This window comes from Eleutherodactylus coqui, chromosome 9, assembly GCF_035609145.1.
Source record: "Eleutherodactylus coqui strain aEleCoq1 chromosome 9, aEleCoq1.hap1, whole genome shotgun sequence".
Lineage (NCBI taxonomy): Eukaryota > Metazoa > Chordata > Amphibia > Anura > Eleutherodactylidae > Eleutherodactylus > Eleutherodactylus coqui.
Window position 1 is genome coordinate 168,731,941 of NC_089845.1, and position 24,100 is coordinate 168,756,040.

Here is a 24,100-nt window from a genome sequence, read left to right on the forward strand (position 1 = left end):
CCCAATATGGGCCATGTAAGTGAGCCCTAACGGCCGGATCCATGCAGCGGTGGGCAGCGACCGCGGCATCTAAGGGGTTGGCAGCGGCCGCCCTACACCAATCACTGGCCCCGCAGGGTGTGATCCCAGGGGCAGGGCCTCCGTCCCACCACATCTGGGCCCCTACTACAGGATTTGCGCTCGTCCGTGCGAACGCTCCTTGGTCTAGACTCCATCTATAACGCAAACAGGAACCTCGTAAAGTGGACGCCAGAGACATCGCTTCACAAGGGCAGTAAACGGCCCGCTACCTTCAGGGTTTCTGCCAAACGGCCGATGTGAGAGCGCCCCCCCGAGGCCGGTGTGACAGTCCCCTTCCTGAGGTCAGCGTCCCTGAGGACAGCGCCCCCTATCGCCGCTGTAATCTATGACTGCCGCCAGGAGGCCGCGGAGCCGCTCTGTGCCGTCAGCAGGGAGCAGCAGACTCGCTGTACGTAGATCACGTGTGTACTCAGCGCCCTCTGCCGGACGTCTCGTACATCGCGGGTGTTCGCGTCGCACGTTGCAGACTTTTGTCCCGTCTCCGCCGCCGTCTTCTCCGGTTGTCATGGTTACAGAGCCGCGTCTGTCTGTGGAGCGCACGCCGTCCGCCATGGTGCTCAGTGAGTATCTGCCCGTCCTCTGTGTGCAGCTGGACTGCTGGGACTTGTAGTTCCACCCATTAGGGGATTTCAGCTACAAGAGCGCTTGTTATTGTAGGGAGCCGCCTCTACAAAAAAACGTTTCAGGAAATGCCTCGTTGGCGTCCCCAGCTGACGTATAAGACGCGCTGCGAACACGGCGGGCTCTTTGTACTTTGGGCGGCTGTTGGTTTTAGCCAATGGGCTGAAATCCTGCAGAAAACAGTTCCGCACGCTGCGCTGCTGCGTCCCGGACACCAGGCGGCGCTGGACAGCCCCATTATAGCCCGCTGGGTCCATCTAGCGCAATTGTGGTGTGCCGGACCTGGCGCTGCTCAGCTACTATAATGGAGCCAAATAGATGCGATGGCGCCCTGCAGATAAAATGGCGCAGCTTGTTGCTGGCAGTTTTGGGCGGTTGTGTGACGGAGCCTCACGCACGCGGCGGACACACTTCTGGGCCGTGACAACGCACCCATGTCACGTCTGTACGTGCGGTCTTGGTGCACATACGTGTTCTTACATCCGTGTTCATCTGTAGTCGCTGCGTTTTTCATGTCGGGTCCAACTGATGCCACTTTTTCCCGCTGTCTCCCGGCAACATGCGTAAATAAGCAGTGCGCACATAACTGCGTATTTGCTGCGCTTTGGCGCGACGCCGCAGACTCTAACGGCTGAATCCTGTCTGCGATACGAACCAGAATAGCAGAAGCCGCCATTTGTTTCTTTTACCGTATGTAAAAACCGCACATCTGAACTCGGCGGTACGAAGGCGTCGCGGGCTGTCCGGATTATGTTAGTAAACACGGACAGAATTACACCGCCTGCGTGAGGCCTCCGCCACAGTCACACTTGTCCATCTCTGATGAGTCCCGGACCCGCTGACTCTGATGGGCTCCATCAAGCCTCCAGTATGCCAGCAGGGACTTTCCTGGATGAAGTAGTGCAGCACGTTGTGTCATCCGGGGTCTCGTGGTGGATCTGCTGCGGGGGCTCCAGACGGCCCCCCGGGACCAACGTCCTCTAGTCTCTCCTTTGGGGGGACCCGGGACGTTTGTTCATCACATCGCCCATTGATTTCACTGAGCACTGTGTAATACTTCATTTCACCTCTGGGGGCACTGCAGGAAAATTAAATCTATGCAGCAGGACTCCTGATTGGATTACAGTTGATCACTGGGGGTCTCTGTAGCAGGACACCCGCTGATCAGTTTATTTTCAGGGGTCCCTTACAAGTGCTATAACAATCTGTGAGGGGGAACAGGCCGGGGTACAACGCAACGTCCACCCGCCGCCTCCAGGGTTAAAAACAGACCTAAACTCACAATGTCTGTCTGCGTGTTGAAATAAACTTGCTTTCCACAGGATAGTTCAATGTAAGGGCCACAGTGGGCGTGGCCTATAAAGAGTTGCCTAAAAGTGGGCGTCGTCTTATAGACTAGAGGGATGTAAAAGTGTCCACTGAATGGGATGCAAATGTATAAAAACTATGATGCTGACAGAGTGATCGGTGATCGAGGACATCATATCGGGTGTGCTGGGAAGCAGTCAGCTGACACCTGTGTGCAGCAGAGCTGCAGTGTAAAGCATGAGAGACGGAAGGACAGGACCAGAGGTGGATGTCCTACCAGCCAGACTCTGATGCAGTTTTGCTAATTCATGGTGTCACCGGTCTTCCGCTCTGTCACGTATTCGCTGCGGTCTGAGCGCCGCTTCTGACGTTTGTTTTTCAGTCACAGAAGATCTGATCAGAAGACGCGCCGAACACAACGACTGCGAGATCTTCTCCTTGGAGGAAGTCTCCCTTCACCAGCAGGATGTGGAGCGGATCGATCACCTGGACAAGTGGTGCCGCCAGCTGAAGATCCTCTACCTGCAGAACAACCTCATCCCCAGAATAGGTGGGTTCTGTCTGGCGGGACTACAAATCCCAGCATGCCTCGCCTGCCTGTGGTCTGCCGTGTTTAGTATATTGTAATGGCCCGACTTGACCTTGGGGGCGGTCCCTCTAATGACCGGCGGCCTTCCCGTTGGGCGAGAACACATGAGCTGCCAATCACTGACATTCTAGTGTGTATCCCTCTGCGGGCGTTCACCGGGCAGGATTATACCGCATCATGTTGATGGACCCGACTGTTACGGACGCAGCGAGAACAAATATCTTTGTTATAAATATGAGGAAATGTTTTGCTTTTACTTTTTACTATAATAGAAACCCTTTTTTTTCACTAGGTTATTTTTTTTCTTTCTTTCCTTTTTGCTTATTCTCCGGAGGGGCCGTGAACCTGTAATTGCTTCATTACTCATCATATACTGCAGTACTTCAGTATTGCAGTTTTGGTGTTTCTGCCGGCATTCTATTAAGAGAGGCCACAGGCACGTCCTAAGAGGCAGAAACACATGGCAGCCCTGGGGGCTCTGAGCTGCTATGACAGCTGGACGGCGCCTCACAGTCTCCGTTTGGGACCGCTGACTGGGGCATTCAATGCTGCAAAAGCTTAACAGCTGCGATGGACTGGCGTTAGCGCTAATCACAGCTCCAAGGACCGCTTCTACCGGCCGTGTACGGAGCGCGATCTGCTCCCCATCCTGCACCATACAAACCCCCCACACCAGGACGTATGTGTCCGCGGCTCTATGCCATGGTTTGTGGCACATTCACATACAGAATTTCCTCTGCCAATGGGCAAAATCCCCATAAAGAATGCCAACGTGACCAACGTGACAAACATGCATTTCCGTGTCAAGAAGTAACATGTAATGTGGAATTCTGCAGAAACACGAATTCCTGCGTTGGAACTCCACATGTGGATTCTGCTCAGTGACGGGGCGAGTTCAGTGTGCAGATCTGCAGCAGAAAACCGCCGTAGTCTACCGTCCGCGAGTCGGAAGCACACTGGCAGTACTTGGCCAGTCCAAGCCTCGTTAGGACACCTTTGTGGTTGTACGTTTGTTATCCCCTTGGGTTTCCCTATCGTTGATGAAGGGTCATTGGGAGTGGTATATGTGTGTCCCCGGCTGGCCAATCTCTTTGAGGGGGCTGTATATATCCTAGGTGGCCCCTAGGTTCCAGCGTGGGGTCGTTCCTATCAGGGCGATTGCTCCACTTTACGCAGGGGCTTTCCCCTCTTCTGGCTGTGGGGCTAGAGCTCCCCTTGTTCCCCCTGGTTTGTGGTGCTTTACGTGGGACCTACAGATGTTTATTGTCCGGTGTGAACATTGTCCTGCGGCCAGGCCGGGCACGGTGCGTAAACGCTCATCACGGATGTAACGCGGCGTTTCTGATTCCCGCGCCGGTCTGAACACTTGTTTTTCTGTTGCAGAAAACGTCGGCCGTCTGAAGAAACTGGAATATCTGAATTTAGCCTTGAACAACATTGAAAAGATTGAGAACCTGGAAGGTAAGTTGTGGCTGGACTAGTCAGCGACCGCGAGGTTAAAGGGGTGTTCACATCGTGACTGTCATGGCGATCCACGGGATATGTCGTAAACCTCTGATAGTAGAACCCACCGCCGCCGGCCCCAAATATGAGGAGCTGGGGACTGATGGAAACACCCAAATGCCCTGCGTGGCTCCAGTAGAAGTTATGGAAGCGGCGAACGGCTCGGCTCCCAAGCTCCGGAAGCGCTACAGCGCGGTGTGCTGCGCCGTCCCTGTAACGTCCATTCACCTCTATGGAGAGTGACAGCGAACCCATTGGGGGATAAGTGTCTGATTGTTGGGGGACCCCCCATGGTCACGACAACAAGGGTCCTGCAGCCTCCAGGTGGTCCTATATCCGCACTCACTCTCCATTCATCTCTATGGGGCTGCTGGAGGTGACGGAGTAGAACTCTTGGGTTTCACCAGCAGCCCCATAGAGATGAAAGGACCGCTGGTGGTGGGAACAGCCGCATGCTTCACCGCTGCCTAACTGATGTGGGGGCTTTTGGGACCCTTGTTGTTGGGATCAGAGGGGGCCCCAGCGGTCAGACCCCCACTAATCAGCTAGTTATGCCCTGTCCTGTGGATATTTGAATACTTGTGTGGTGGGACAACCCCTGTAAGTGATCTGTGGTGCTACGTGTAACCGCGCTATTTCCGTCCGTCAGGCTGTGAATCTCTACAGAAGTTGGACCTGACAGTGAACTTTGTTGGGGAGTTGTCCAGCGTCCGGAGCCTTAATGCCAACATTCATCTGCGGGAACTTTACCTGGTCGGAAACCCCTGCGCACAGTTCGAAGGCTACCGGCAGTATGTGGTGGCGTCGCTTCCACGGCTGAAGGTACGGTAAGGGCGCGGGTCAAGTGACCGAGTCATAGAGTAGATGTTAAACCCCCTCCGACTACAGACAGCCCCACTAAGCTGGAATCACCGATCACAGTGGTTCCTTCATCCCTTCTCAACATGTGCCATACATGTACGGTGCACATCGGATGTCCTGGCATGATGCCCACTCTGCACATGGACCTGACAGCCGCCCGCAACAGCCGTGATCAGGGATCAGTTCTGACAGCGGCATTTCAATAGAGCGCTCAGGATTGTGATATCCAGAATGGCCCTTTGTGTGTCATGGCCGCTCGGAATCCTCTGAAGGCCCTAGGCCTGCCATGAATGATTGCCTAGTAAGATGTGCCGTGGCATGCCGCAATAGGAGGAAACACCAACAAATAGTCCTTCAGCACTCACAATCTATAAAGTAATTGTTCATTGCTCATCCTGTTGTAATCCCACAGTGTGGAGGATCGTGCGGGCTGCAGAGCTGCCCACCGTGGAGATCCACAATTGTGACCTGATAGTACACCTGCATCAGGTGACCAGATGTGGCCACAACTTACTATGGAATATGTGTTCATGCCAATGCCACAGCTATAGAGTATCAGCACTATACTGCCCCCTGGAGTCCATGCTAGGAGCAGCAGGCGTTACTATACGTAAAGTGCAATATTAGCCACAGTGTTCATCCAAAGTGCCCATAACATCAACACCCCGTGCCGCCTGGCATGGAAAACCTCTCACCATAACAGCATTAAGACCCGCCGGTGTGAGCGTATCTGTGCTTTGGGCGCAACCTAGAGAAGGTTCTTAGGTTTTAAAATTACTTTGCACAATAAAAACCTATTTTTAAAGAAAAGCACCCTGAAATGTCTAGTGTTCCCTGTTTCTGATGCCAATTGGGGACTTGAAGATGTGATAGTTCTATAGCTAAAATAGTACACTGCATTACTTATGAAATACGTCCTACTAAGCCTATGACAGCATCCTGCCAGACTCTACCAAACGTGGAGTCAAACATATTGAGTTACATGGCAGCTGTGGCTGCCAGGGGAACCTATTGGAAGCTACATAGGGGCAGTATTATAATAGTTATATTATTGTACATAGGAGACAGTATTATAGTAGTTATATTCTTGTACATAGGGGGCAGTATTATAGTAGTTATATTCTTGTACATAGGGGGCAGTATTATAGTAGTTATATTCTTGTACATAGGAGCAGTATTATAGTAGTTATATTATTGTACATAGGAGACAGTATTATAATAGTTATATTATTGTACATAGGAGACAGTATTATAGTAGTTATATTCTTGTACATACGGAGCAGTATTATAATAGTTATATTATTGTACATAGGAGACAGTATTATAATAGTTATATTATTGTACATAGGAGACAGTATTATAGTAGTTATATTCTTGTACATAGGGGGCAGTATTATAGTAGTTATATTCTTGTACATAGGGAGCAGTATTATAGTAGTTATATTCTTGTACATACGGAGCAGTATTATAGTAGTTATATTCTTGTACATAGGAGCAGTATTATAGTAGTTATATTCTTGTACATAGGAGGCAGTATTATAGTAGTTATATTCTTGTACATAGGGGGCAGTATTATAGTAGTTATATTCTAGTACATAGGGAGCAGTATTATAGTAGTTATATTCTTGTATATAGGAGGCAGTATTATAGTAGTTATGATCTTGTACATAGGAGCAGTATTATAGTAGTTATATTCTTGTACATAGGAGACAGTATTATAGTAGTTATATTCTTGTACATAGGGAGCAGTATTATAGTAGTTATATTCTTGTACACAGGGGGCAGTATTATAGTAGTTATATTCTTGTACACAGGGGGCAGTATTATAGTAGTTATATTCTTGTACATAGGGAGCAGTATTATAGTAGTTATATTCTTGTACATACGGAGCAGTATTATAGTAGTTATATTCTTGTACATAGGAGGCAGTATTATAGTAGTTATATTCTTGTACATAGGGGGCAGTATTATAGTAGTTATATTCTAGTACATAGGGAGCAGTATTATAGTAGTTATATTCTTGTATATAGGAGGCAGTATTATAGTAGTTATGATCTTGTACATAGGAGCAGTATTATAGTAGTTATATTCTTGTACATACGGAGCAGTATTATAGTAGTTATATTCTTGTACATAGGGAGCAGTATTATAGTAGTTATATTCTTGTACATAGGAGGCAGTATTATAGTAGTTATATTCTTGTACATAGGGGGCAGTATTATAGTAGTTATATTCTAGTACATAGGGGGCAGTATTATAATAGTTATATTCTTGTACATAGGGGGCAGTATTATAGTAGTTATATTCTTGTACATAGGGGCAGTATTATAGTAGTTATATTCTTGTACATAGGGGCAGTATTATAGTAGTTATATTCTTGTACATAGGGGGCAGTATTATAGTAGTTATATTCTAGTACATAGGGAGCAGTATTATAGTAGTTATATTCTTGTATATAGGAGGCAGTATTATAGTAGTTATGATCTTGTACATAGGAGCAGTATTATAGTAGTTATATTCTTGTACATAGGGGGCAGTATTATAGTAGTTATATTCTTGTACATCGGGGGCAGTATTATAGTATTTATATTCTTGTACATAGGAGGCAGTATTATAGTAGTTATATTCTTGTACATAGGGGGCAGTATTATAGTAGTTATATTCTTGTACATAGGGGGCAGTATTATAATAGTTATATTCTTGTACATAGGGGGCAGTATTATAGTAGTTATATTCTTGTACATAGGGGGCAGTATTATAGCAGTTATATTCTTGTACATAGGGGGCGGTATTATAGTAGTTATAGTCTTGTACATAGGGGGCAGTATTATAGTAGTTATATTCTTGTACATAGGGGGCAGTATTATAGTAGTTATATTCTTGTACATAGGAGCAGTATTATAGTAGTTATATTCTTGAACATAGGAGCAGTATTATAGTAGTTATATTCATGTACATAGGGGGCAGTATTATAGTAGTTATATTCTTGTACATAGGGGAGCAGTATTATAGTAGTTATAGTCTTGTACATAGGGGGCAGTATTATAGTAGTTATATTCTTGTACATAGGGGGCAGTATTATAGTAGTTATATTCTTGTACATAGGGGGCAGTATTATAGTAGTTATAGCCTTGTACATAGGGAGCAGTATTATAGTAGTTATATTCTTGTACATAGGGGGCAGTATTATTGCAGTTATATTCTTGTACATAGGGGGCGGTATTATAGTAGTTATAGTCTTGTACATAGGGGGCAGTATTATAGTAGTTATATTCTTGTACATAGGGGGCAGTATTATAGTAGTTATAGTCTTGTACATAGGGGGCAGTATTATAGTAGTTATATTCTTGTACATAGGGGGCAGTATTATAGCAGTTATATTCTTGTACATAGGGGGCGGTATTATAGTAGTTATATTCTTGTACATAGGGGGCAGTATTATAGTAGTTATATTCTTGTACATAGGAGCAGTATTATAGTAGTTATATTCTTGTACATAGGGGGCAGTATTATAGCAGTTATATTCTTGTACATAGGGGGCAGTATTATTGTAGTTATATTCTTGTACATAGGAGGCAGTATTATAGCAGTTATATTCATGTACATAGGGGGCAGTATTATAGTAGTTATATTCTTGTATATAGGAGGCAGTATTATAGTAGTTATATTCTTGTACATAGGGGGCAGTATTATAGTAGTTATATTCTTGTACATAGGGGGCAGTATTATAGTAGTTATATTCTTGTACATAGGGGGCAGTATTATAGTAGTTATATTCTTGTACATAGGGGGCAGTATTATAGTAGTTATATTCTTGTACATAGGAGCAGTATTATAGTAGTTATATTCTTGTACATAGGGGGCAGTATTATAGTAGTTATATTCTTGTACATAGGGGGCAGTATTATAGTAGTTATATTCTTGTACATAGGGGAGCAGTATTATAGTAGTTATAGTCTTGTACATAGGGGGCAGTATTATAGTAGTTATATTCTTGTACATAGGGGGCAGTATTATAGTAGTTATATTCTTGTACATAGGGGGCAGTATTATAGTAGTTATAGCCTTGTACATAGGGAGCAGTATTATAGTAGTTATATTCTTGTACATAGGGGGCAGTATTATAGCAGTTATATTCTTGTACATAGGGGGCGGTATTATAGTAGTTATAGTCTTGTACATAGGGGGCAGTATTATAGTAGTTATATTCTTGTACATAGGGGGCAGTATTATAGTAGTTATAGTCTTGTACATAGGGGGCAGTATTATAGTAGTTATATTCTTGTACATAGGGGGCAGTATTATAGCAGTTATATTCTTGTACATAGGGGGCGGTATTATAGTAGTTATATTCTTGTACATAGGGGGCAGTATTATAGTAGTTATATTCTTGTACATAGGAGCAGTATTATAGTAGTTATATTCTTGTACATAGGGGGCAGTATTATAGCAGTTATATTCTTGTACATAGGGGGCAGTATTATTGTAGTTATATTCTTGTACATAGGAGGCAGTATTATAGCAGTTATATTCATGTACATAGGGGGCAGTATTATAGTAGTTATATTCTTGTATATAGGAGGCAGTATTATAGTAGTTATATTCTTGTACATAGGGGGCAGTATTATAGTAGTTATATTCTTGTACATAGGGGGCAGTATTATAGTAGTTATATTCTTGTACATAGGGGGCAGTATTATAGTAGTTATATTCTTGTACATAGGGGGCAGTATTATAGTAGTTATATTCTTGTACATAGGAGCAGTATTATAGTAGTTATATTCTTGTACATAGGGGGCAGTATTATAGTAGTTATATTCTTGTACATAGGGGGCAGTATTATAGTAGTTATATTCTTGTACATAGGGGGCAGTATTATAGTAGTTATATTCTTGTACATAGGGGGCAGTATTATAGTAGTTATATTCTTGTACATAGGAGCAGTATTATAGTAGTTATATTCTTGTACATAGGGGGCAGTATTATAGTAGTTATATTCTTGTACATAGGAGGCAGTATTATAGTAGTTATATTCTTGTACATAGGGGGCAGTATTATAGTAGTTATATTCTTGTACATAGGGGGCAGTATTATAGTAGTTATATTCTTGTACATAGAGGGCAGTATTATAGTAGTTATATTCTTGTACATAGGAGCAGTATTATAGTAGTTATATTCCTGTACATAGGGGGCAGTATTATAGTAGTTATATTCTTGTACATAGGGGGCAGTATTATAGTAGTTATATTCTTGTACATAGGGGCAGTATTGTAGTAGGTTTATTCTTGTACATAGGGGGCAGTATTATAGTAGTTATATACTTGTACATAGGGGGCAGTATTACACCCAGGTGTAGAGCTGACAACAGGGTCTAGTGGGGGGGTGTCACCAGCTGTAGAGCTGACAACGGGGTCTGGTGGGGGGGTGTCTCCAGGTGTAGAGCTGACATTGGTGTCTATTGGGGGGATGTCACTAATCAATCAGTACGGCACATCACAGCTTCTGGACCTTCCAGTGTCCACTGTTGGCCATGTTCTTAGGAGCTAGAAGCCATCTGTTGTGTTCGCTGCCGCCACGTTCAGGGAGACCTCGTAAACTGGCACACCGTGGATAACGAAGCCTTGTGCAAGGTGTGAAGACATCACACACATCGTCTACCCTCGCTCATGGGGTTTCACAGGCCATTGGGACATCCATTAGTACCAGAACCCTCCATAGGGAACAGCATGTGAAGGGTTACCATGGACGAGCGGCGGCACACAACATCACAGTAGTGACTGCACAGCGGCGCCTGCGATGGGGCTTGGAGTGACGGACTGTAAGTGAGTGGAAGCAAGTGTTGTGGACAGATGAATCACAGTACACCATCATCTGTTCGTATGGCGGCACTTGGGTGTGGCGGTTGCCTGGAGGTTTCTATGTGACGCATCATCCCAACAGTGAGGTTTGGAGGAAGTTCTCTTATGGTGTTGGGGATGTTTCTGCTACGAAGAACTGGGGCCATTAGTCATAGTGAAGTCCACCCTTAACACCAATGGGTGCAGAGACATCCCGGACAATGTGGCATCGCCTCCCCTGTGGTAATACTCTGGTACAGCTCCATGTCTCAAAATGACCGAGCGCCATGTCATACAGAACGCAGTGTGGAGGAGCAGAATGTCTGAAGACTTCATTGGCCGCCCAAAGTCCGGATCTCAACCCCATTGAGCGGGATGAACTAGAACGCCGTATCCGTGCGCCCAACACACCCATCATCCCCCATCATTATTTGAGGCTCCTCCAGGAATGGAGGTCAATCCCTCCACACATCTATGGGGACCTGGTGGAGAGCGGACGCTGAGGGGGTTGAGGACACAGGGGCCAACACCGGATGGGAAAATGGGAATAAAATCTAGTTTTCTTCCCATCTACCAGCGTCCCAGTATTTGTGTCAACATAGTGGAGTCCTAATAGAGTTGTTCCAGTTGTATGTAGTCAGATTAGGGAGTCGTTTGGGTGATACTGATAGCACATTGTGAGGACAGGAGCGAGATCTGTGCCGCCGAACCCCAAGGTATGAGAAGTGTTCACATTATCAATTCTTGGATATAAGTAAGACTTTCCATTTACAGGCAGCAAGCGTCTAGAAAACGATGAGGAACTGAAGCATAAAGCATGTTAGGGAGTTGCTGAACGTTTATTATACAGCGATTACTAGGCATGATTGGTGACTGGAAGAGCCTTAAGTGGCTGCCGGCCAGCGCCGCGTGTTATGAGGCTCTGGTCAGCAGCTCATCGTGGTTCCTAAGTGCTGCAGATCTCCCAGTTCACCAGTTGGGGTGCAGCGTCACGCTCCTGCTCCTACTGTCTACCAAGTCCCTCAGATACCCTCCATCCTAGGTTGGGGCTACACAGGAAGCAGCAGCACCTCCGCGGCTAATGGACCCGATGTCTAGTGATTGCAGGGTGCCCACCTGGCATGGCAGAGCTCTTTGGTTTCAGCAGATGTAGATCAGCTCTGCCAGTGACTAATGGCACCACGTGGACTGTTTCTCCTCTAGCTTGAATGCCCAATAAATATGCATAGGTCATGGAATCCACCCGGGTTCTGCATCCACTGGGGGTCAAATACGTTATCCATCATTTGGAATGCTAATCCGAGTTGTAACGGCCACTGTAATGCGAATCCGTGCTGGAAATCTGCATGCAAGCACACGGATTGCTGCAGCCATTTTTCATTCGAAGATCTGATCCATATTTCAGCTTTGTGGACATAACCTTAGACCTCGTTCACACGCTGCTTGAGCCGCCAGCACCGCGTCGGATTTATTCCGCAGCAGACCCCAGGCTGGCCTAGGAGTTCTGCCGCAGATTTTCATGTGGCTCTCCCAATTATCCGGCATAATCCACATGCAGAAAAATTTTTTGCCACTTGAACTACATTGTGGATTTCAGTAGGACTCAATACAATGCTCAAATTGTGCAGATTTGGGCGCAAAATCTGTGCCAGTGTCCGCAACGTAATTACACCATGTGAACAGGGCCTTGAAGGGTTGCCCAGCTATAAAGAATTGATGGCCTACCCTTAGGATAGGTCATCATTAGTAGATGAGTGGAGGTCTGCCACCTAGGACCCCCACTCATCTGCTCTCTGCTGGCCCAGTGTGCTGGTGCACTGAGCTGATTCCTGCAGGAAGGCGGACAGCTCCGTTCCCATTGCAGTGGCCAGGCTTGGTTTTACAGTCATTGAAGTAAATAGGAACTGTACATGTAATACCAAGCCTGGCCACTGCAGTGGGAATGGAGCTGTCTGCTTCGTGCAGAAATCAGTGCAGTGCGTAAGTGCAGCAGCTGAGAGAACAGCTCATCAGAGTGGATCCCAGGCATGGGATCACCGCCGGTCTTCTATTGATGGCCTATAGCTTGTAACTGGACAACACCTTGAAAGACTGAATGTCATTTTATGCTTAAAAGTGTGAACAAACATAATTGTAAAGAATGTATATAAAAAAATGCAGAGAGAGAAAAGTAAATAAACATTAGAATATTTAATCATTGATCCTGGCTAATTAGCAGAAACGATATATATTATGTATCTGTGTTATATAATGTCAATGTGGAAATGTAAACAATTATAGACTGGAAATATAAAACAAAACTATGAAGAAAGGATAAAAAAAACCTTTAAAACAAAGAACTAAAAACACCCGACGCGCCATAAATATTTTGGTAGCTTATTAAAAAATAAAGCCTTTTCGCCGACCATCCACAAAGCTGGGAGAAACAAATTGTTGGTCATTAAGAACTGGTAATTAATGGGTTAATGTCAGTGAAGGATTTTTCCCTTCCTCCGTTTCTCGGATTGAAGCCTTGTTTTGTGTTGCAGTGGCTGGATGGGAAGCAGATCGAGCGATCGGAGCGGATCCGGGCCCTGCAGGACTACCAGCAGGTACAGCAGCGGATCATGGAACAGGAGGAGGCTTATCTCCTGAAGAGAAGCGGCGAGCGGCAGGAGGCGCAGAATCAATCCCGCGCGCAGCAGACCGACGCCAAACACGCCAAAGGGAAAGCCGCTGGCAATGACGGGCGCTGGTACACCGACAACACATTGTACGTACGGCCGCCAGTGTCTCACTTGGTTTGTCCATCGGGGAATAATGCTCAACTTAGTGTTCCTGGGGGAAAGGTTGAAATGACCCCACCGCACCGTCTCGTTGTTTACGGAGACTGTGTAGAGGGGCGTATTCACATGGGGCTGTGTCACATGAACAACACCTCCCACATCGCCCCACGCGCTGCTCTTGGCGTTCCCAATAATCCGATGATTCCCATGGCCGCTGTAGGGAAAGTGTAGAATTACCGGACGGTCAGCCGTGAGAAGTCCTGTCCTGTAATGCGTGTTAAGCTCTCGCTCACGCCTGAAGGTTGTGAGTTCAATCCCCGTGTGGCTCAGGTAGCCGGTTCAAGGTTGACTCAGCCCTCCATCCTTCCAAGGTCGGTAAAATAAGCACCCAGCTTTGGTGGGGGGTAATAAACAAATTACCTGAAAGCGCTGCAATATAAGTTGGCGCTGTACAAATAACAAGTCCCTTTCCCACACAACTATGTTGATAGTAAAAATCGTGGCGGTCTGAAGACGGCGGCAGAAACTAAAATAATTTTTTTCCAAAGATATGTTATTATTTAAAAGTAGCAGCGCAATAAACCAGTATAAAGGTGGCGTCACCGTATCATACCGACCCAGCAGGCCATACACCATGAAAACAAGATCCCCCACCACTCAAAGATGGCACACATACTTTTTTTCCACTCTACTCCACTTAAAAGTTTTTCAGTACGTTATACGGTATATAAAAATATTATTTCTGAAAAGTACAACTCGTCCCGCAGCGAGCGACAGCGACGCCGATGCATCAATAAAAGGGACAGGATTATATAAAGTGGGGTGGAGAAAGCAAAACTGGGAAAAAACAAAAGGCCGAATCAATAAGGGGTTAATCCAGTCCTGGTCAGCGCTGACATTAGGTTTAGCTGCTGGTCGTCTTGTGGGAGTCTTACAGGGCCGCTGCAGGAGCTTCTGAAGATCACCGCACTGCAGTAGTGTCCTGTGTGAGAGGGAGCCACAAGGGTGTATGCAGTCCTATGCCGGTTTAACAAGAGGGTCTCCATTGTAACAAGAGGGTCTCCATTGTAACAAGAGGGTCTCCATTGTAGCAAGAGGGTCTCCATTGTAACAAGAGGGTCTCCATTGTAACAAGAGGGTCTCCATTGTAACAAGAGGGTCTCCATTGTAACAAGAGGGTCTCCATTGTAACAAGAGGGTCCATTGTAACAAGAGGGTCCATTGTAACAAGAGGGTCCATTGTAACAAGAGGGTCCATTGTAACGAGGGTCCATTGTAACAAGAGGGTCTCCATTGTAAGCAGAGGGTCCATTGTAACAAGAGGGTCCATTGTAACGAGGGTCCATTGTAAGCAGAGGGTCCATTGTAACAAGAGGGTCTCCATTATAAGTCTGCGCTCAGCTGGGGCTACATGGACCGTATCGCACTAACCTCACATCTGATGATTGTCCGCGGGATCGTGTTACGACCAACTGCGACACAACAGTTACAAAAACTCCCAAACTGTTGGATATTGGTCCCAAGTCACACCTGACTTTCCATCATAGACTCCAACGTACGCCGTGTGCAGCAACTGCTCGCCTGCGACCCCTCGGGGATTTGGCTATATTTTGAATAGCTAAATCCCAACTCTAAGCGCCCCCACACACTTGCCTTTTTTTAACGCTGCGATATCACTGCGTTTCTTTAGCGCGATTGTCAATGGGACTTTCTAATGTCGAAAACGCATCACAAGTTGGTGCTTTGGGATTTTTGTGCGATGCGTTTCCCACTGACAATGCCGTTAAAAAACCGTAGCGATGTCAGTGTTAAAAACCGCCAGTGTGTGCGGGCCCTAAGACAGAAGCTGCAGACTAATTCGACTAATTCTGGGGTCACATGACTTGGTTACATCGCAGAGCAGTTGCAGTTGCGCGCCGTTCTCCTTGCGCTCTACCATGAAGTCTCGTGTGGCCTACCATTTACATTTCCCATCTTTTGAGACTGTTGTGTCGCGGTCGTCTTAGGTCACATGTTGCAGCGTGACTCCAGCGTTCCCCATTCGGTAACCATAACCCGGTAACTTTCTTATCTGATTGGCACGATTACTGCGGTACGAGGTTTATGGGGATTTTGTATTTTTTTATGACTTTTGCACAAAAAAAAAAGTTTTTAAAGAAGAATTGAATGTGTTTGGCGGCCTTCTAAGATCCCGCCCCTTTCACAGAGCTCTGCCGGGCGTGCTGGTCGCGGGGAGAGTTGGAGTGTTTTAGTACCAGTTTGAGGGACTCGGGGCTTCTGGACGCTTTATTATGCTTTTATTATGTTTTTTTGAGAGCAGAAGAAAAACAACAATTCTGGCTTTACAATAGTTTTACCGGGGTTCACCAAGTGAGGTAAATAACGAAATATGTAAATTGTTTGTGTTGTTGTGAACGCGGTAATACTGATTATCTGAAATTTAAAGAAAATAGTTTTAAAAAAGCAGCAGTCATTTAAAAGGGGGTTTTGTGGGAACATTTTTCAAACTGGGTTTTTTTCCTTTAAAATAAACTTTATTGAACTTTTTTTGATGCGGTTTATTTTTCTTAGCCCATCAAGGGGCCTTAATGTGATGGTTTGCTCTCTAGGATAGTACACTGCATTACGTCCGCAGTGTATTCTAAGGCCGGTTGGATGCCACAGTGCAGTCCGGCTCTGACCCCTTCTTTTCTTGTCCTGCCGATGACCGCGGACGCTCGCCATCGTCCTGCACAGTACAGATGTTAAAAACGATATATATTTGTTCTTCCCCTTCCGTGGCTAGACGATGCCGCTGGTACCTGACCTCAGTGGAGGCCATTTGTGCGGAGTCCGCAGCTAAATACAGCCTGCTGCGATCTTTCCTCCGCTTGTGGAAATGGCAATTTGTTTTTACAAGTGTGAAGGAAAAAGGGACTTTCACATACCTTCACTACATGCCATATGCCGCTGATCCTCTGACGCCAACCACAGATTCTACTGCCCATATCCGCCTGGTGAGACCGGCCTATGACATCAGCAGACTCCGCCGGAGGCGGGGCCTAATAGGATGAGTTACATGGCAGACATGGAGGCCTTTGTCAGGCTTCCAGCTATGAAATCCTACTGTGGGCTGCTGATGGGTGACAGAAGGAGCCTTACATGATGCAGTTGCTGTTGATTGCAGCATGTAAGGGGTTAAACTGCCAGGATCTGAGGTGTCTTGGCTACTGTGGTTACAGCAGGGGCCTCGCTGTCAGTAGTCAGCCAAGCCACCGCCTTAAAAAGATGACTGCGCAGGTTTAACCCTTTCCAATCCAATTTGTATCCTGGTTTTCCTAGGGGGCTTACTCTTTTTCTGCTGTTATACTACAGCGCTATCTGCTGGCTAAAGCCAGTACTGCATGAGGTGACACGTTGGATAGGCTCCGACAGCAGAGAGGCTGGCAATATACAGTAAGAGAACCCCGACGGATGTCTTCCAACATTGGAGCTGTACAGCCTTAAATCATAATGTCTTAAGATGTCAGACAGTGGATTGGAAAGGGTTAAAGCCCATCAGTGAGGTCAGTAAAGGTGTGTATTGGTCGTGACTACCGGGGTCACATTCTGCCGCACCGATTACTATGTAGACGGATCGTGCGTGAGGAAAGGATGAGGCGGCTTGTTGTGCTCTGCAGCCGGAGACGTCCCAAATCTCTGCTGCATTTCAGATCTCTCCCAAGACTCACCTTATAATGCAGCAAATTGGTTCTTAGGACAGAATGTTTCCTTGGCCGCTTCTTCAGCTCTTAAGAAATTCCCTACAGAGCTGAGACGTTGTGTCACCCGGGAAACGGCGACCGGCGGAGAATCTCTTCACTTCGCCTAATTCAACTTCATACAGCTTGTCTACTTGGCACGTCTCCTGTTGTCTTGTATGAGGTGCATTCAGCTTTAAGGAGCTATTAGAAACATGTGACACATTGTAGAAGACGCCGGCATTTCTTGGAGATGAGTGAGACAGATGGGGCATCGGGTGGTGCACAGAACCCACATGACCGCGACTGGCGTTAGAAGCGTTTGCACTACTTATAACGGTGGCATTCACGTTCCAAGAACAGCGTGTAATCATCCGTTTCCTTCTCTTGTGAAGAATGACACCCATCAAGATTCATCATCAGTTGGGTGAGACATGGGGAGAAGGTGTCAAAGAAGGTGGAATGTCGCATGGGCAGGAACCGGACGAGCCTTGGCCACGCACCAGCTAGTCCAGCAACATGACTGCAGGAGTGGAGCAAGTGGTCATGGAGGAGCGCTGATGGTGGTGGAAGAGGTCGCCTGCACAGTTGGTATTTCCGTAGCTTCTGCGCACACCATTCTGCGTGAAGACCTGAAGATGCCGAAAGCTTCCTCCAGATGGGTCCCACGAATGTTGACCAACGATCACAAGGCTGCATGCAATGTGGCAGGCGATCGTGACATGTGATGATGGTATGAATGGTGCCTTCATTCTGTCAGCTGTTGCAATGTATGTGATGTAGATGTCATTTTCCAGAAGGACACCCCCGCAGTCGCGCCTTTTCTGGTCATGCCGACTTTGCAACACCGATTTTTTTTCCAGTCAGCAAAACTGACCCCCAAAGAAGTGTTTGCAGTGGCCACGCCGTCAGGGCAGCCATGTTGGGAAAACTGTGTATGTTGAGAGGGACAATACTTTCAGCTTTCTGGGGGTAAGTAGTTTTTTAGAAAAAAATGAGGAGACCTCAAGACTTGGATGCCCCTTGTAGGAAGGAGAAGAATTACACCAGCACTGGTGAGCTCAGACGGGTTCTCCTTGCAGCAGCTCTGGACAATACAGTGGGATCCCTGTATACCTCTTATGTCATAGCGTCCCTCACTGGGGCCCAAGGTTTATTCCTCACACCCCAGGATATGTGTCGGAAAGTTCGGCAACTGCTGCCTGCTACGTGTTGGACTATTTGTTTACATGGACTATATAAAAAAATCACAGAAAGCCCTATTCTGGCCAAACTTTTTGAACAGCAGTCACCCAATCAATTCCATAGGTACCCAAAAAAAGCGGGTGGCAGGGGGTAAAGTTTCTGCGTGAGGAGTCTTATAAAGCCATGCATACTTGATGAGGGGCAAAAACTGTCTGCACACGGTGATCTTCACCTGCTGGAGAAGCCCCCGGCTTTGGCTTATATTCGCAGTCATTGTTACAAGGCTCGTTAAAAAGTCAGACACTGACTTGCAGAAATGTTGCCTTCCAATAGGTGGCGCTGCAGAGGCATTGTTCCATCTGCCGTTTGCAAAACAAGCCGAGCGCACACAGATGACATCCACATGTTCTCCATCACAAATCATTGCTAGAAAAAAGTTGCACCTTCTTTAAGATTTTTTTTCTTTTGCACACAAAAGCAGCGGCCAGAAGCCGCGCACACGGGAGCAACACGGATAACACATGGATTATAACCCACCCCTCTACACAGACCCAAATCAAACACGCTAGTGTAAATCAGGCCTTACGCCAAAGACACTTGAGTGTGTACATACCTGAGTGTTGTATCCACAGCGGACCCCCCCCCCCCCACGCGCTCCGCCTCCCCTCCGGGGGCCGGGTTTTACTTCAGAATGGCATTTGTTTTTGACTTCCACCAGAAGAAACGGAAACCCTTATTGTCTTCTTCAGCATTTTTTAGTAGCGAACTCATGAAATACTCGTAGCGGCCAGGCCGCGTCCGGGCGTTGTCAGTTTGTTTTAGCCCTCAGTGACTTGAGTCTCGACTGCAGTTCGGATCAGAGAAGTGCCTGACAGGCAGTCTGTTCCTGTAAAAAAACCAAAAAGCTTGTCCGTGTTTTGGCGCAGTGACTACCACAGCTCCGCGCGCTGCAGGCGGCACATGGACTGAAAGCATTGTGTGTGTATGTGTGATTGTTATGCCGCTGCGCTCAGGGGGCCCCAAGCCTTTATGTTACCTGCAAGAAAGTATGAAATGGCGCCCCCTTCACAAAAAACACTCATTTTACAGGCATTCAAAGCGCCAATAGGCGAGATACCCAACACATATCTGAACCATTGAGGCTTGTCTGAAGTGACCCAATAGTGCCTCCAATAGTTAGTGTCCCCTTAGTGGTCCCAGTAATAACAGTGGCCCCAGCAGTAATAGTAATTTCCCTCATAATGGCCCCTGTAGTAATGCTTACAAACATAGTGGCCACAGTAGTAATAGTTACCCCCATAATGGACCCATTAGTAATAGTGACCCCTGTTAGTGGCTCCAGTAGTAATAGTGACTCCCTTTGTGGCCCAGTAGTAATAGTGACTCCCTTTGTGGCCCAGTAGTAATAGTGACCCCCGTTAGTGGCCCCAGTAGTAATAGTGAACCTTTAGTTGTGCAGCAACCCAGCAAGCATTTCACTCACTGCATCGGTAGCTTTGGCTGTGCTGCTGTCACCAGTCTGTGACCCCTGACCTCTGCCCGGCGTCTGCACTGCATACATGACAGCATCTGTGTACAGGAACACAGACGCCGGGGAGAGAAGTCAGGAGTCACAGATTGATGACCGCAGAGGCAGCTGAGCTATAGATGGAGTGAGTGAAATGCTTGTCTGGTTGCTACCCGGTCGGTTCACAGCTGGCAATTATTTTTTACAGGCCATATCCAATAAAAAATAAATACCAACCAGGCTGGTGACTTACTGGCCAGGTGCCAACCGCTGCCAACCCCCTGAGGTTCTGCAGACTGCCGCCTGAGGCAGCAGGTTAGGTCGCCTTATGGTGGGGACCCCCTGGCTGCTCCAGGCACAGTAGTGGCTCTTACTGCTGTGGTCGGCACTTCTGGGGTTCGTTGACATGGCACATAAATGCCGCAAAACTTCTGTACGGACTCGCAGATGTAAACTCCACACCAGCAGCTTAGTGGGTGAGATGTCCATGTGCTGCGGTGGGGATCATTAAGGACAGCAATGTCAATATCTGCTTCGGAATGACAAAAGGTAAGTTATGGATCTGCCGCTGTGGGGTTTCCTGAATTTCCTGCACCAAATCCGATAATTGGCGACATCCCCTAAAGGTGGACATGTGGCTGCCCTTGGTGTTTGGTTGGCAGTTGGCACTGGAATGGAGGGCGCTTTGGGTCACTATGGCTGGCAAGGTTATGTACAGGCAAAGCACCACTTGCCTACTAGTGTTAGAAGGAAGCGTGGCAACAGGAAGAGGGCAAGTGGCTGGCACTGGTATGCGGCTATCGTGACATAGGAGAGCAGAATGCCTGGCACAGTTATTGTGGGGCTGGCACTTATAATGGAGGTTCTCTGGTGCTGGAATTGATCTAGGTCTGTGGGGAAGCTTCCTTCCAATGGGTGGCGCTACAGAGGCATTTTTCCATCTCGCTTTGCATATAATACAGATGCAGCAATCGTTAACATGACTGGCGCATTGCGTTAACCCCAATTTATGTCATCATAGAGCACCGTAGTTAAAGAGGTTGTACCAGAATTACAAGTTATTCACAGGATAGGGGATAACTAACTGATTGGTGGGGGTCTCACCAGTGAGAATGTGGGTCCCGTGTTACACTCTCCCACCCGCAGTGACGTCACAAGGAAGGGAGTGCTGGCCGAACACGCACGGATGGCGCTCCTTCCATTCCAATGGACCAGACAGAAGTAGCTGAGCGCTAGCCTATCTCCGCAGTCGCATTGAAAATGAATAGCGGGGCGGCGCTGGCATGACTGTCATTCCATGCATTCATTCCTCAGTGTGAGGGGGCAGTGAGGAGGCGGGAGCGACACAGGATCCCCGTTCTTGGGATCGGTGGGGGTCTCAGCGGTGAGACCCCCTGAATCGCTTCATATTCCGTATCCTTTGGGTGAGGAGGTAACTTGTAATTCTGGTACAACCCCTTTGCATTATGGTAATGCGTTAAATGTCACGTTTGCTGTGCCTGTACATAGAGAGGCGGCGGTCCAAGGACCGCGGGCTGTTCTGTACATATCTACATATTGATGTGGTTCTTGCTGTCCGTTATTTTTCAGATCTGCGGAAAACCAAGAAAACTGTCCTGAAGTGAACCCAGGAGACGGGCGAGTGAAGAGCGATGAGGAGGACGCAGCGTTTTGGCAGCAGCCGTCACATTACACGCCAGAAAGTAGATTAGAAACTCACAGATACATGGAGGAGAAGCGCAAATCTAAAGAAAGCAGGAGGTAAAGACGACGCAGGAGCGTCAGGACGTGGGGGACGGCGGGTGGAGAATTATCATTCCCTATTCATGTTACACCAATTGTATCCTCAACGCCGTACAGAAAGAGAATATATGAACCTGTCGCAATGTAGATGATCTCCGGCCAAAGCTTCTCCGCAATGAGAGGTCGGCAGAACTTACAGTCCGGCTCTTAGTTATCCGCGCCTCACTAGGCAGATCTCTGATATAGCGACACACAATCATTCAGTCACCCCTAAACTGGCTCCTGTGGGAGACGCAGCGCTGATCGGGTACATATGCGGAACATACAAACGCCATGCAGAAGTCACCTGTGCTTGGATATAAAGCCAGGATGCGGCGCGGCAGGACAACAGTGCCAACCACTGTGTCACTTTACTGCCCGATTTGCCATGTGAGGTAGGCACCAGCGCAGGGGCTGATCTACCTCCATTCCCTCAATCTCACCATTGGTGCAAGATGGGGCATAAATCACACCCCACACAGGCCTACACGCCCTAAAATACATGCTGCCACCCCTCGTGTCGGGGGCAGACCTGCACAGCTGGACTGCAATCTCCTGGGGTCCGACATTTATTCTTGGCTGGGGTAAGCTATAGCCCTATGCCAAAAATCAGAATAGGGCCCCACTGCCTCATAACCAAGGGAATTAAGGGAGCCGTCCGGATAAAAGTGATAGACCGCCGCAGATTTACACAGCATGTACTTGGGCGAGGGAGCTGGAAGGTGCACCAAAGCCATCACGGTGGCGCACGCTGTGGGATAGGTTTGGCGCATATTGCTAGAAGTTACACAATTTCATAGCCACCTGAAGGCAGAACACAATGTATCGGTTTTGCATGAAGTGTCCTTTAACCCCTTAGTGCCGCGGCGTATTTTTTTTTCTAAGGACATTACAATTTTTTTTTGTTTGTTTTTGACCTCCACTCTTTTATTTTTCTTCCCACACGGCCGTATGGGGATGTTTGTTGTGTGGCGGGCTGGAGCTTTCAGTGGTGGTCCAGGACAGAGAATGAGTTCATGCCATCTCTGGTGGTCCAGAAAGAGTTAATGTCCAAATCCGTGGTGGTCTTAGGACATTGGCAGGGTTACTCTTACATGGCATAGTCCTGGCTCTCCATACACTGATCATAGAGATGAGTAGTTCCAGTGACCCCCCCCCCCTTTGTGGCCCCAGTAGTAATAGTGACCCTTTTTCTGGCCCCAGTAGTAATAGTGACCCCCATTGTGGCCCCAGTAGTTCTAGTGACCCCCCCCCCCCTTTGTGGCTTAAGTAGTAATAGTGACCCCCTTTGTGGCCCCAGTAGTAATAGTGACCCCCTTTGTGGCCCCAGTAGTAATAGTGACCCCCTTTGTGGCCCCAGTAGTAATAGTGACCCCCTTTGTGGCCCCAGTAGTAATAGTGACCCCCTTTGTGGCCCCAGTAGTAATAGTGACCCCCTTTGTGGCCCCAGTAGTAATAGTGACTCCCCTTTGTGGCCCCAGTAGTAATAGTGACTCCCCTTTGTGGCCCCAGTAGTAATAGTGACTCCCCTTTGTGGTCCCGGTAGTAATAGTGACTCCCCTTTGTGGTCCCGGTAGTAATAGTGACTCCCCTTTGTGGCCCCGGTAGTAATAGTGACTCCCCTTTGTGGCCCCGGTAGTAATAGTGACTCCCCTTTGTGGCCCCGGTAGTAATAGTGACTCCCCTTTGTGGCCCCGGTAGTAATAGTGACTCCCCTTTGTGGCCCCGGTAGTAATAGTGACTCCCCTTTGTGGCCCCGGTAGTAATAGTGACTCCCCTTTGTGGCCCCGGTAGTAATAGTGACTCCCCTTTGTGGCCCCGGTAGTAATAGTGACTCCCCTTTGTGGCCCCGGTAGTAATAGTGACTCCCCTTTGTGGCCCCAGTAGTAATAGCGACCCCCTTTGTGGCCCCAGTAGTAATAGTGACCCCCCCCCCTTTCTCTTAAAGTAATAAGAGATAATGAAAGTTCCAAACAACCATTTTCTTGGTATTCGCATACAAATAAATAAAATAAAAAATGACCATTGGTGATGCCCCGCCCATAAAGTCTGATCTATTAAAATATTGCATTATTTATCCTGCATGGTGAATGCAGTCAGAAAGAAAACACAGCAGAATTGTAATTTTTCTACCCCTCTGTTTCCCCAAACACTAATGCAGCGTGTATAAATGTGGTATCGCTGTAATCACACTGATCCGCAGAATACGGAGAACACTCATATTTAACCCCTTCCCGCCACGGGCTGTAACTGTACGTCCTGACAGAGGGGTACTTAGCGCAACAGGGCGTTCAGATACGCCCTGGGGATAGCGTGAGATCATAGGAGATCTCACACTATCC

The 24,100-nt window shown here is 47.3% G+C and overlaps 1 protein-coding gene across 2 annotated transcripts in view; it reads left to right on the plus strand.

Annotated features, from left to right (window-relative positions):
* The first annotated feature begins 581 nt into the window (after positions 1-581).
* Positions 582-24,100, plus strand: part of DNAAF11 (dynein axonemal assembly factor 11) — an 88,268-nt gene continuing 64,749 nt past the window's right edge. For both annotated transcript variants that reach the window (XM_066578780.1, XM_066578781.1), the window contains exons 1-6: positions 582-641; positions 2,393-2,560; positions 3,983-4,060; positions 4,752-4,924; positions 13,329-13,552; positions 21,567-21,737. In XM_066578780.1, the coding sequence (XP_066434877.1) occupies positions 587-641; positions 2,393-2,560; positions 3,983-4,060; positions 4,752-4,924; positions 13,329-13,552; positions 21,567-21,737 (869 nt within the window). In that variant the 5' untranslated portion in view covers positions 582-586. The remainder of the gene's footprint in view (positions 642-2,392; positions 2,561-3,982; positions 4,061-4,751; positions 4,925-13,328; positions 13,553-21,566; positions 21,738-24,100) is intronic.